The 13,958-nt window shown below is 35.3% G+C and overlaps 5 protein-coding genes across 5 annotated transcripts in view; 2 read left to right on the top strand and 3 right to left on the bottom strand.

Moving 5' to 3' along the window:
* Positions 1 to 13,958, top strand: part of LOC135236186 (olfactory receptor 52E8-like) — a 126,073-nt gene that overhangs the window by 52,409 nt on the left and 59,706 nt on the right. The window lies entirely within an intron of this gene.
* LOC135236188 (olfactory receptor 52E8-like) overlaps positions 1 to 13,958 on the top strand; it is a 121,212-nt gene that overhangs the window by 52,422 nt on the left and 54,832 nt on the right. The gene's annotated exons all lie outside the window — the stretch shown is intronic.
* LOC135236075 (olfactory receptor 1-like) lies at positions 68 to 2,073 on the bottom strand. The gene has a single exon (XM_064302246.1). It carries the CDS (start codon positions 2,024 to 2,026, stop codon positions 1,055 to 1,057), a length of 972 nt encoding a protein of 323 aa, XP_064158316.1. The 5' UTR covers positions 2,027 to 2,073; the 3' UTR covers positions 68 to 1,054.
* On the bottom strand, positions 5,244 to 6,470 carry LOC135236197 (olfactory receptor 1E16-like). The gene has a single exon (XM_064302431.1). It carries the CDS (start codon positions 6,396 to 6,398, stop codon positions 5,415 to 5,417), a length of 984 nt encoding a protein of 327 aa, XP_064158501.1. The 5' UTR covers positions 6,399 to 6,470; the 3' UTR covers positions 5,244 to 5,414.
* LOC135236690 (olfactory receptor 1E16-like) lies at positions 10,646 to 13,052 on the bottom strand. Its single transcript, XM_064303179.1, has 2 exons — positions 13,005 to 13,052; positions 10,646 to 11,684 (listed from the first exon to the last, which is right to left on the bottom strand). The coding sequence occupies exon 2, from the start codon at positions 11,627 to 11,629 to the stop codon at positions 10,646 to 10,648; it is 984 nt and encodes a 327-aa protein (XP_064159249.1). The 5' UTR covers positions 11,630 to 11,684; positions 13,005 to 13,052.

Below are 13,958 nucleotides of genomic sequence, written 5' to 3'. Positions count from 1 at the left end.
CACGGGCAGGAAAATTTCTTGCAATGGAGGAAAAAGTGCATTTCTATGTCCACCTCCTGTGTTATGCAGTGACCACATATACGCTGCTCTCTGGGTAGCCATGTATTTTTATTAATCACAAAAAAACGATGTTTTACGTGAAATGTTTGCATTTGCTGAAATCCTCAAAAGACAGGAAATGAAATTGATCGGCCCTAATGTTAACATCACCCTGCTCTCCATCAAGGGGCATCGGCACAGATCTTTGACAACTGCTACAGACCTGTATATGTCTACCGTATTTAAAACAGCATGTACACACTACTGGGCAGATTGCTTGAAAGTCAAACCTTCTCTCAAAGATCCTAATTCATGCTCTTGTGTTTTGTACAATGTACTGGCAATTGCAGGCAATTTTATATAAGCAATATACAGCTTTTGCACCTTTATGAAGGATGCTTCCTTTCCAACATGCCCATGTGATCTATTTGGGACCACTCCTTGGTAAATTGGCAAATTCAGGGAATATATTTATTATTTGATCTTGAAATATTTCTCACAGGAAGGATAATTTCTCGCAATGGAGGAAAAAGTGCATTTCTGTTTCTACCTCCCCAGTTATGCAGTGGCCACATACAGTTGAGGCCAAAAGTTTACATTCACCTAGGCTGAAGACATTCAAACTCAATTTTTCACAACTCTACACTTTTCATGTAACCATACATTTCCTGTGTTACATCAATTAGGTTATCTACTTGATTTCCATAAGAGGTAATTTATAAATAACAGCTAAGATACAGATTTATTTCAGCTTTTATGTACTATATAAGATTTTCCCTGGGTCAAAAGTTTACATACACTTTGTTAGGAATCAATTTTGTTGCTCTTCTTTGACCCTGAAACGTAAGGTTCCACAAAATAACATTTTAACATTTAACATTTTCTGTGTTCAAAAGAGGCTAAGGAATTTTTACCACTGTTTCCCCCTCTGGATCTGGACTCTCTGGACTGCTGTTTGTGATACGGTAAAAAGCAGCCGTCTCTTAATATAAATCTGTTCCTTTATTTTGATTGTTTAATTCTGTTGCAGTTTTTTTTTTTTTCTTTTGAAAATTTTTTTTGAGAATTCCTTAATCTCTTCAGTGTTCAGCACATAAATGATTGGGTTCATCATGGGGGTAATGGAATTTGCAATGGACAAATTCATTATCCTGGTATTAAGATGAAGGGTTGAAGTTAGTCCAGCAATGTGGGTTCCCATTATTGGAAGATAATATAAAGCCACCAGCATTAGGTGTGCAGAACAAGTCTTAATGGCTTTAAATCGCCCTTCTGATGAAGCTATTTTAGACAGTGCACCAGCAATAAATACATATGAGATTACAGTCAAAATAAAGGGTAAATGCAGCAATAATGCCACGTGAACTCTTGATATCACGTGATTAATAAAATTGTCATTGCATGCCAATGTGTATACGGGCCCATGTTCACAAAAGCAGCTTTGTACTACAATGGATTTACAAAAGGACAATCTGGTAATGAAAGTCACCATTAAAATCATTAAAACTGAATCATATGCCCACACCACTGTTAACATCACAACCATTGCTTGCATTGTGATGATGGCATGGTATCTCAATGGAAAGCATATTGCCACCAATCTATCATAGGCGAGAACAGTAAGAGTTAGAGACTGTAAACAGGCAAATAAAAGCACAAAAAACATGTTGGCCAAGCAAGCGTCAAAGGAGATGTATTGTGAATCAAAAAGAAACATTGCAATTACATTTGGAATAAAAGCAGTGCTTTCACCCAAGTCAGCTATAATCAAATTAAAAATGGCCATATACTTTGGGGTGTGAAAGCTGCGCTCTGTGTATATAATAAACATGACAAAGGAGTTCCCCAACACAGTGACCACAAAAACAAAGCACAGGAAAATATAGTAGTATTTGGCATGGGGCATGTTATGAAAACCGGTGATGAAAAAAAACGGGGGACGCACAAAAGTTGTATTTAGAGAGAGGGTAGAATTCAGGGAGTTCATAGCAGATGTTTTTGATTTCTTCTCTTTGTGGCTTGCCTTTTGTTTTTCTTTGCCCTGTAAGGAAAAAAAGAAAAAAAGTGAAACCTGAGTAACTTAATTGCATTCAATGAAGTGGATTATTTTTTCTAATTCAGAAAACATTCAAGGTTTCAAAGGAATTTCCTTTGATTGTGGCATAGTATTTTTGTCAAAACTTTATAGAAGCTTTGTGGTGAGTACTTCATTCTGATGGTAGGGTTCAATATAAGTGAGATTTAGATTCAACCGAGCTGGCTGCAATCAAGCTTGGCTGTGTTTAAACAGCTAAATCTAATTATCAATTAAATCTGGTTAATTGGTTGATTAAGTGTCAGTTAAGTAACATTAACATCAGTGATATCAGTGTTTGATAACGTATTCATTAAACAAATGAAATAGTGCTGTTATAAATGTTTGTGATTTCTTTGTTTCCCTTTGCTATTGTATGCAATAATAGAGGAAATCAGGGGAAATACTTTCAAGCCAATTAAAATGGCAAAGAAGGCTAAGGAAAAGAAACTCTTGTTGTGTCTTCTTGCACTACTTATTTCACATTCTTATTTCACAAACATGATGTATATAATGGTCACAGACTCTGTACTTGTTAATGTAATCTTTTATATTCCTGCCAGTATGCACTTTCAGGTACTGCAAAATTGGACCACCTGTATTTAAAACAGGTTTGATTTCACAGTAAACTTTTACACAAATTACACATAACCTCACCATTGTCATAGATTATTATTATTTGTGCAGGACATCAAGAATCAAATCTAACAATCAGCATGTTTTAAAAAAAATTTTTAATGGTAAACATCTCTAAAGTTGAAGGTGAGGTAAAGGGTATCAGATCTAACAACTAATACAAAAGATCAATCCAATCATGAAAAATGATAAATAATATGACGTCAAAAGGAGCAGAATGCTTTGTAATTACTCACCACAGTCACCTTAGCAGAAAATGAGGTAAAAGGCTTCTCCAGTTTGTTCAGCCTGGTTGCATATTTACAGCACAGGAACATTCACTCTCCTTTTATACATCTTGTTCTGCAGTTTTCTGTGTGATTGCCATGGAAACGAACCTGGGGAACTCATTAGCTTTATCAGGACAGTGTTTTTGTTTATTAAACAAAACAAAACAAGCTTAGTTACCCAAATCTGATCCCTGATCGTTTAATGAACAAGTAATATCAGGAAAGCAGAGTATGTTATTCTGGTTAAATACAGCTTAAATAAAAAATGATGTACCTTAATTACACCCATGAGCAAGGGAAAGGACCCCATCTCTATCTGTAGGCATCTCGACTACCACTCATCTGAATAAAGTGAAAAATATACGTAAAAATGAATGTTTGAGCTTGTATCCTAAATTTCATTTCTTTCATACTGTTAGATCAACCTTTTGTAAGCTACAAAATTTGCCATTCTACAATAAAAATGGTTTACAGGGATATTCATTCACAAACATCTCCTCACACCTATTCAACACATGAATGCATGATCACTACAGAGGAATATTTCGGACAAAAATAAATACATCATGAAATGTGAGCATAAATAATTAAATGTGGCATGAAATGTACATATTTATTTATTTTATTATTTATTTATTTCAATTACGCGTCATTGTGACATAGTGTCATTGAAATAAATAAAAGTGACGGTTTTAATTTCAATCCTTATTTCATGTCGCACGTAGCCTCATTGAAATAAACAAATAAACGAACAAATAAATAAATACCTTTCTTGCCACATTTAATTATTTATACTCACATTTCATGATGTATGCATTTATTTATTTCATGATGTATTTATTTATTTAATTTTGTCCAAAATATTCCTCTATAGATCACTTCTGTGTTCTGAATACACATGTATTTACACAGCAGTGATGGCCAAACTGTGGGTGCCCAGCCTCTGCCAGGTCAGGAGCGTTTAATGAATTTAGCAGAGTATGCCCCTTCCATAGATACTGACAAAATTTTAACCAACTGTTCATTTTCCTTAATTAGGTGATTTCCATGGTAAGAGGGATTAATTCATTTAAGGTCAATTCAATTCAAACAGCTTTTTTGCATTGAAGTAATGAAACAATATTGTTAAAGCCAAAGATTTGATATACATGAATGAGCAAGAGTTAATATTTTACATTTAACGATAGTGAAATGTAGGGGTAGTTTATAGTTACTCAGACTGCCTTGCTATCTGACGTATCATAACGTATCTTGCCACAGTTGGGGCAGTTATTTTCTCACCCATGGCAATTATAAAAGTTTCTTCAGGGTTTAGGTATATTTTTATATTTTTATGATTTGATCTTAGAATGTTTCCCACGGGCAGGAAAATTTCTTGCAATGGAGGAAAAAGTGCATTTCTATGTCCACCTCCTGTGTTATGCAGTGACCACATATACGCTGCTCTCTGGGTAGCCATGTATTTTTATTAATCACAAAAAAACGATGTTTTACGTGAAATGTTTGCATTTGCTGAAATACTCAAAAGACAGGAAATGAAATTGATCGGCCCTAATGTTAACATCACCCTGCTCTCCATCAAGGGGCACCGGCACAGATCTTGGACAACTGCTACAGCCCTGTATATGTCTACCATATTTGAAACAGCATGTACACACTACTGGGCAGATTGCTTGAAAGTCAAACCTTCTCTCAAAGATCCTAATTCATGCGCTTGTGCTTTGTACAATGTTCTGGCAATTGCAGGCAATTTTGTATAAGCAATATACAGCTTTTGCACCTTTATGAAGCATGCTTCTTTTCCAACATGCCCATGTGATCTATTTGGGACCACTCCTTGGTAAATTGACAAATTCAGGGAATATATTTATTATTTGATCTTGAAATATTTCTCACAGGAAGGATACTTTCTCGCAATGGAGGAAAAAGTGCATTTCTGTTTCTACCTCCCCAGTTATGCAGTGACCACATACAGTTGAGGCCAAAAGTTTACATTCACCTAGGCTGAAGACATTCAAACTCAATTTTTCACAACTCTACACTCTACATGTAACCATACATTTCCTGTGTTACATCAATTAGGTTATCTACTTTATTTCCATAAGAAGTCATTTATAAATAACAGCTAAGATGCAGATTTATTTCAGCTTTTATGTACTATATAAGATTTTCCCTGCGTCAAAAGTTTACATACACTGTTAGGAATCAATTTTGTTGCTCTTCTTTGACCCTGAAACGTAAGGTTCCACAAAATAACATTTTAACATTTAACATTTTCTGTGTTCAAAAGAGGCTAAGGAATTTTTACCACTGTTTCCCCCTCTGGATCTGGACTCTCTGGACTGCAGTTTGTGATACGGTAAAAAGCAGCCGTCTCTTAATATAAATCTGTTCCTTTATTTTGATTGTTTAATTCTGTTGCAGTTTTTTTTTTTTCTTTTGAAAAGTTTTTTTGAGAATTCCTTAATCTCTTCTGTGTTCAGCACATAAATGATTGGGTTCATCATGGGGGTAATGGCATTAGCAATGGACAAATTAATTATCCTGCCATTAGGCTGAATGGTTGATGTTAGTCCAGAAATTTGGGTTCCCATTATTGGAAGATAATATAAAGCCACCAGCATTAGGTGTGCAGAACAAGTCTTAATGGCTTTAAATCGCCCTTCCCATGAAGCTATTTTAGACAGTGCACCAACAATAAATACATATGAGATTACAGTCAAAATAAAGGGTAAATACAGCAATAATGCTGCGTTAACTCTTGATATCACGTGATTAATAAAATTGTCATTGCATGCCAATTTGTATACGGGCCCATGTTCACAAAAGTAGCTCTGTACCACAATGGATTTACAAAAGGACAATCTGGTAATGAAAATCACCATTAAAATCATTAAAACTGAATCATATGCCCACACCACTGTTAACATCACAACCATTGCTTGCATTGTGATGATGGTGTGGTATCTCAATGGCAAGCATATTGCCACCAATCTATCATAGGCCATAACAGTAAGAGTTAGAGACTGTAAACAGGCAAATAAAGGCACAAAATACATGTTGGCCAAGCAAGCGTCAAAGGAGATGTATTGTGAATCAAAAAGAAACATTGCAATTACATTTGGAATAAAAGCAGTGCTTTCGCCCAAGTCAGCTATAATCAAATTTAAAATGGCCATATACTTTGGGGTGTGAAAACTGCGCTCTGTGTATATAATAAACATGACAAATGAGTTCCCCAACACAGAGACCAGAAAAACAAAGCACAGGAAAACATAGTAGTATTTGGCATGAGGCATGTTATCCAAACCATCAATGAAAAAAAACGGGGGACGCACAAAAGTTGTATTTAGATAGAGGGTGGAATTCAGGGAGTTCATAGCAGTTTTAACTGATTTCTTCTCTTTGTTGATTTTCTTTTGTTTTTTCTTTGCCCTGTAAGTAACAAAAAATTAATGCGGTTAAGTTATTTTTAAATTCTGAAGACATTTAAGGCTTTATGAACGAAACTACCTCATAAACTACCGACAAAGAGAAGCTGACTTTTTAGGTCAAGTACTGAGTGTGGTACAGAGCATGCAAATAACATAGTTGACAAGACATGAAGTATAAAGTCTAACAATAGCAACACTGACCTAACACTATCCACCAATTATATGTGTATGTAGCATTCATCATCCATTCATTCAATAATTCATAACGGAAACGTTGTCATTATGTCTTCATGCACTTTTAAACTTATTTCACATTTTCCAGTAGTTTCTCCGAACTAATAACTCTTTCTATAACCAACTACATACTTTAATTTTTACGTATATAATGGTCACACACTCTGCACTTAATGTAAACTTCTCTATTCTAGAGAAGTTTGTATTTATAACAGGTTCATTCTCACAATAAGCTTTTTAGATTTTTATACATAATTACAGATAACCTCACCATGATTACAGGTTATTATTCTTTGTGCAATAAAATGCCATTTGAAACAATTACTTTATTTTAACAATGGACATGAATGTGCTGGAGCCATGCCTAATAACATTGCATTTGCGTTGTTATTAAGATTAGTTAAATCAGCCCGATAAACTGTCAAACAGATAGAGTAGAATGTAGATAATGCAGTCATTTCCACAATTCTACTAGTTATCACAGGTCAGCACTGAGAGAATTAGTGCAGAAACTTTGCAAGCGCTCAAATATATTTTCAGTTTGATAGTCGGAGAGAATCAGCGCAGCAAACGCTTGGGTGTATTTTAAGTTTTTGAGCTGTCCCTCTGTTGTAAACTATCATAAATGTTATCAAACAGACTACGCCAAAAGGAAGAGACAATAGGAGTGCATGTCTTTAAATACGGCAAAAAGAATCTTTTAAAATTTACACTAATCGATTCTTAGTCAAAAAAAAACTGCCAGTTATTCAACCAAGATTTATTTAGTCAAACACAACACAAGGCTACAACACAACATAACTTATTATTTATACAGTTCAGCATAATGTAAGTGCTTGTACAGAGCTTATTTTTCATGTAAATACGTTGGGGGAAAAACCACAATCTTGATAAACATCTCCAAAGTTAAAGGTGAGGTAAGGTTCAATTTTTGGTTTTTTGAATCTACTAAAACAAATTATCAATCCCATTAAGAAAGACAGCAATCTGACAAATGATATGATCTCAAAATGGGAAGAATGCTTAGTAAGTACTCACCAAAATCACCTTGGCAGAGAATGAGGTCAATGGTTTTCTCCACTTTGTTCAACCTGGTTTCATATTTGCAGTAGAGGAAGACTGACTCCCTTTTTATACATCTTGCTCTGGGGTTTTCTGTACATGTGCCATGGTAATGAATCTGGGGAACTCATTAACTACAGTAACTATCAGGATGATATTTTTGTTTATTTAGAAAACAAAAAAAAAAAATTGTTTACCAGAGTCAAATTCCGTCTTCTGCAAGTCAATGAACAAGAAATCTCAAGGTAGCAGAGTAAACTAGTGATTGTGGAACTGGATTCAAATGGTGAGATTTCAGGTTACATGCAAGATGATGCACTGCCAATGTACCCTTATGCAAAGCAAAGGACCCCATCTCTATCAGTTGCCCTCTAGTGACAAGAGAAATGTAAACATATGCAGACCTAGTAAAAAACACTTTTAAAGAATATGTCATTTTTAAATACTGTACGATTTGATTTATTGCAAATAAAAATAAAGTCTCATACCTGAAAATTACATCCGTAATTTTAGCTCGCTCAAAAGGAGAGTTTTTTTTTTTTAAATTTTTTTTTTTATATGTCCCACAAAGGTTATTACTTTGCTCCGTTTCAATGGTGGTAGAGGACTGAATTGGACATGTACAAACCTGAAATGGCTACAGTAGCCACATTGCAGATGAAGTAATTGACAGTGTTATATTTACCAAGCGTTATATTTATGGCGACTCTCCCCTACATTTACAAACGGAGGACATCTTTGAAAATCTTTTTAAAACATGATTTCTTCATCTTTGGGAACCGTTGCCTGTTAGAGAAGTTGAGAGAATGGTTGACTATTGGGTACGCATTTAAACTTGAAATATTAAAACTGTGCGTAAAAGGTTTTACTGAGACGTGTTAACAGAGGTGACAGTGCCTATCCATTGCATCCATGACACCTGTCCAAAACCTGATTTAACCATAGATGGAGCTGTACAAAAATGATGCTTTCCTGCCATGCGCAAGACATGTTAAATGTCAGCAGTGCATTTAAATGAACTCGGCTGTGTTCATTTACATAACCATCTTAGTAAATACCCCGCTAAATTGAAAACATGCAGCAATGCAGAATTTTGTGGCACTGATGGTAATTTATGCATTGCTTAGTAAATATGGCCCTAAATGTTTAAAGGGCAACATGCAGGTAAACATTTTTAATGGATTTACAATTCTGGGCTCACAGAGAGGATGTTTTGAAAAATAATAGTTAGGTGTTAACCTATGTAGCTAGCTAAACTGACCGATTGATTAGGCATCATAACTACCGTTAGCCAAAAGTCAAGACATTGTAAGTGAGGTAACTTATCTTGGCAGCAAGCTAACTAGCTATGTGTGACTTTATAATTACAAAAGTTTTTGGGGTTTGTGGCTGTTATTTTCATGCAAAATCAGGTCCTGGGAGATAATGTGAGCTGTTCAGGGACCACAGCCTCTGTCAGGTCCGGAGCGTTTAATGAATTTAGCAGAGTATGCCCCTTCCATAGATACTGACAAAATTTTAACCAACTGTTCATTTTCCTTAATTGGGTGATTTCCATGGTAAGAGGGATTAATTCATTTAAGGTCAATTCAATTCAAACAGCTTTTTTGCATTGAAGTAATGAAACAATATTGTTAAAGCCAAAGATTTGATATACGTGAATGAGCAAGAGTTAACATTTTACATTTAACGATAGTGAAATGTAGGGATAGTTTATAGTTACTCAGACTGCCTTGCTATCTGACGTATCATAACGTATCTTGCCACAGTTGGGGCAGTTATTTTCTCACCCATGGCAATTATAAATGTTTCTTCTGGGTTTAGGTATATTTTTATGATTTGATCTTAGAATGTTTCCCACGGGCAGGAAAATTTCTTGCAATGGAGGAAAAAGTGCATTTCTATGTCCACCTCCTGTGTTATGCAGTGACCACATATGCGCTGCTCTCTGGGTAGCCATGTATTTTTATTAATCACAAAAAAACGATGTTTTACGTGAAATGTTTGCATTTGCTGAAATCCTCAAAAGACAGGAAATGAAATTGATCGGCCCTAATGTTAACATCACCCTGCTCTCCATCAAGGGGCATCGGCACAGATCTTTGACAACTGCTACAGCCCTGTATATGTCTACCGTATTTAAAACAGCATGTACACACTACTGGGCAGATTGCTTGAAAGTCAAACCTTCTCTCAAAGATCCTAATTCGTGCTCTTGTGTTTTGTACAATGAACTGGCAATTGCAGGCAATTTTGTATAAGCAATATACAGCTTTTGCACCTTTATGAAGCATGCTTCTTTTCCAACATGCCCATGTGATCTATTTGGGACCACTCCTTGGTAAACTGGCAAATTCAGGGAATATATTTATTATTTGATCTTGAAATATTTCTCACAGGAAGGATAATTTCTCGCAATGGAGGAAAAAGTGCATTTCTGTTTCTACCTCCCCAGTTATGCAGTGACCACATACAGTTGAGGCCAAAAGTTTACATTCACCTAGGCTGAAGACATTCAAACTCAATTTTTCACAACTCTACACTTTTCATGTAACCATACATTTCATGTGTTACATCAATTAGGTTATCTACTTTATTTCCATAAATTATTTTATAAATAACAGCTAAGATACAGATTTATTTCAGCTTTTATGTACTATATAAGATTTTCCCTGGGTCAAAAGTTTACATACACTTTGTTAGGAATCAATTTTGTTGCTCTTCTTTGACCCTGAAACGTAAGGTTCCACAAAATAACATTTTAACATTTAACATTTTCTGTGTTCAAAAGAGGCTAAGGAATTTTTACCACTGTTTCCCCCTCTGGATCTGGACTCTCTGGACTGCAGTTTGTGATACGGTAAAAAGCAGCCGTCTCTTAATGTAAATCTGTTCCTTTATTTTGATTGTTTAATTCTGTTGCAGTTATTTTTTTTTCTTTTGAAAAGTTTTTTTGAGAATTCCTTAATCTCTTCTGTGTTCAGCACATAAATGATTGGGTTCATCATGGGGGTAATGGAATTTGCAATGGAAAAATTAATTATCCTGCCATTAGGCTGAAGGGTTGAAGTTATTTGAGCAATTTGGGTTCCCATTATTGGAAGATAATATAAAGCCACTAGCATTAGGTGTGCAGAACAAGTCTTAATGGCTTTAAATCGCCCTTCCCATGAAGCTATTTTAGACAGTGCACCAACAATAAATACATATGAGAGTACAGTCAAAATAAAGGGTAAATACAGCAATAATGCCGCGTGAACTCTTGATATCACGTGATTAATAAAATTGTCATTGCATGCCAATTTGTATATGGGCCTATGTTCACAAAAGTAGCTTTCTACCACAATGGATTTACAAAAGGACAATCTGGTAATGAAAGTCACCATTAAAATCATTAAAACTGAATCATATGCCCACACCACTGTTAACATCACAACCATTGCTTGCATTGTGATGATGGTGTGGTATCTCAATGGCAAGCATATTGCCACCAATCTATCATAGGCCAGAACAGTAAGAGTTAGAGACTGTAAACAGGCAAATAAAGGCACAAAATACATGTTGGCCAAGCAAGCGTCAAAGGAGATGTATTGTGAATCAAAAAGAAACATTGCAATTACATTTGGAATAAAAGCAGTGCTTTCACCCAAGTCAGCTATAATCAAATTAAAAATGGCCATATACTTTGGGGTGTGAAAACTGCGCTCTGTGTATATAATAAACATGACAAATGAGTTCCCCAACACAGAGACCACAAAAACAAAGCACAGGAAAACATAGTAGTATTTGGCATGGGGCATGTTATCCAAACCAGTGATGATAAAGAATGGGGGACGCACAAAAGTTGTATTTAGATAGAGGGTGGAATTCAGGGAGTTCATAGCAGTTTTAACTGATTTCTTCTCTTTGTTGATTTTCTTTTGTTTTTTCTTTGCCCTGTAAGTAACAAAGAATTAATGCGGTTTACTTATTTTTAAATTCTGAAGACATTTAAGGTTTTATGAACGAAACTACCTAGTATCCTGAAAATCATCATCATCACAATACTTCTCGAGCAGTTCTTTAAAATCTTTCTCGATAGACAAAGAAAAGCTGACTTTGGTACAGAGTGTGGTACAGAGCATGCAAATAACATAGTTGACAAGACATGAAGTAAAGTCTAACAATAGCAACACTGACCTAACACTATCCGCCAATTATATGTGTATGTAGCATTCATCATCCATTCATTCAATGATTCATAACAGAAACCTTGTCATTATGTCTTCATGCACTTTTAAACTTTTCACATTTTCCAGTAGTTTCTCCGAACGAATAACTCTTTCTATAACCAACTACATATTTTAATTTTTACGTATATAATGGTCACACACTCTGCACTTAATGTAAACTTCTCTATTCCTAGAGAAGTTTGTATTTATAACAGGTTCATTCTCACAATAAGCTTTTTAGATTTTTATACATAATTACAGATAACCTCACCATGATTACGGGTTATTATTCTTTGTGCAATAATATGCCATTTGAAACAATTACTTTATTTTAACAATGGACATGAATGTGCTGGAGCCATGCCTAATAACATTGCATTTGCGTTGTTATTAAGATTAGTTAAATCAGCCCGATAAACTGTCAAACAGATAGAGTAGAATGTAGATAATGCAGTCAATTCCACAATTCTACTAGTTATCACAGGTCAGCACTGAGAGAATTAGTGCAGAAACTTCGCAAGCGCTCAAATATATTTTCAGTTCGATAGTCGGAGAGAATCAGCGCAGCTACTTGCAAACGCTTGGGTGTATTTTAAGTTTTTGAGCTGTCCCTCTGTTGTAAACTATCATAAATGTTATCAAACAGACTACGCCAAAAGGAAGAGACAATAGGAGTGCATGTCTTTAAATACAGAAAAAAGAATCTTTTAAAATTTACACTAATTGATTCTTAGTCAAAAACAAACTGCCAGTTATTCAACCAAGATTTCTTTAGTCAAACACAACACAAGGCTACAACACAACATAACTTATTATTTATACAGTTCAGCATAATGTAAGTGCTTGTACAGAGCTTATTTTTCATGTAAATACGTTGGGGGAAAAAACACAATCTTGATAAACATCTCCAAAGTTAAAGGTGAGGTAAGGTTCAATTTTTGGTTTTTTGAATCTACTAAAACAAATTATCAATCCCATTAAGAAAGACAGCAATCTGACAAATGATATGATCTCAAAATGGGAAGAATGCTTAGTAAGTACTCACCACAATCACCTTGGCAGAGAATGAGGTCAATGGTTTTCTCCACTTTGTTCAACCTGGTTTCATATTTTCAGTAGAGGAAGACTGACTCCCCTTTTATACATCTTGCTCTGGTGTTTTCTGTACATGTGCCATGGTAATGAATCTGGGGAACTCATTAACTACAGTAACTTTATCAGGATGATATTTTTGTTTATTCAGAAAACAAAAAAAAAAGATTAATTACCAGAGTCAAATTCCGTCTTCTGCAAGTTAATGAACAAGAAATCTCAAGGTAGCAGAGTAAACTAGTGATTGTGGAACTGGATTCACATGGTGAGATTTCAGGTTTCATGCAAGATGATGTCCTGCCAATAGCCGCGTTTCCACCAAAAGTACCCGGAACTTTTAGTCCCAGGAACTACTTTTCAAGGAACTAAAAGGTTCCTTCAGCCCATGGTTGTCTGCGTTTCCACCGCGTTCTAAAGTCGCGCGAAGATTAAGCAAATTAGCCCATTGACGTATGAAAAAGCGACGTTGTCGTCGGTCCATCTGTTCTATGATTTCTTCTGTAACCCCATACTACCACCGAAGTAGCCTACATTATTTTCTAATAACCGAGACAGCCCGGAGGGGTTTATTCCACTTATATACAATGGGTTACCAACAATGATTATATATGGTTACTTTTGTATTTATTTTTTTTATCGATTTAATCACCCGGAATTTAAATATTCTTCTGCAGCCGTTTGGGCATATTTTACTGTTGTCAAGCAAAACTGTCGTTGGTAGTTGAACTTGGACCGTTGTTATGCAACAAATAGGATATAATAGGCCAATAGTCAGATTGTAACTGTTTTATATATCCTCTCAAACACATTCATTATGTTTTTATGCGAACATTCGCTTTCATGTCTTGACATCCGAAGCGACAGAATGCATTCACATTTATATGTATAACTGGCAACAACAGCAGAA

This window comes from Anguilla rostrata, chromosome 12 (assembly GCF_018555375.3).
Source record: "Anguilla rostrata isolate EN2019 chromosome 12, ASM1855537v3, whole genome shotgun sequence".
In the NCBI taxonomy this organism is placed as follows: domain Eukaryota; kingdom Metazoa; phylum Chordata; class Actinopteri; order Anguilliformes; family Anguillidae; genus Anguilla; species Anguilla rostrata.
This window is presented reverse-complemented; position numbering and strand designations above follow the sequence as displayed.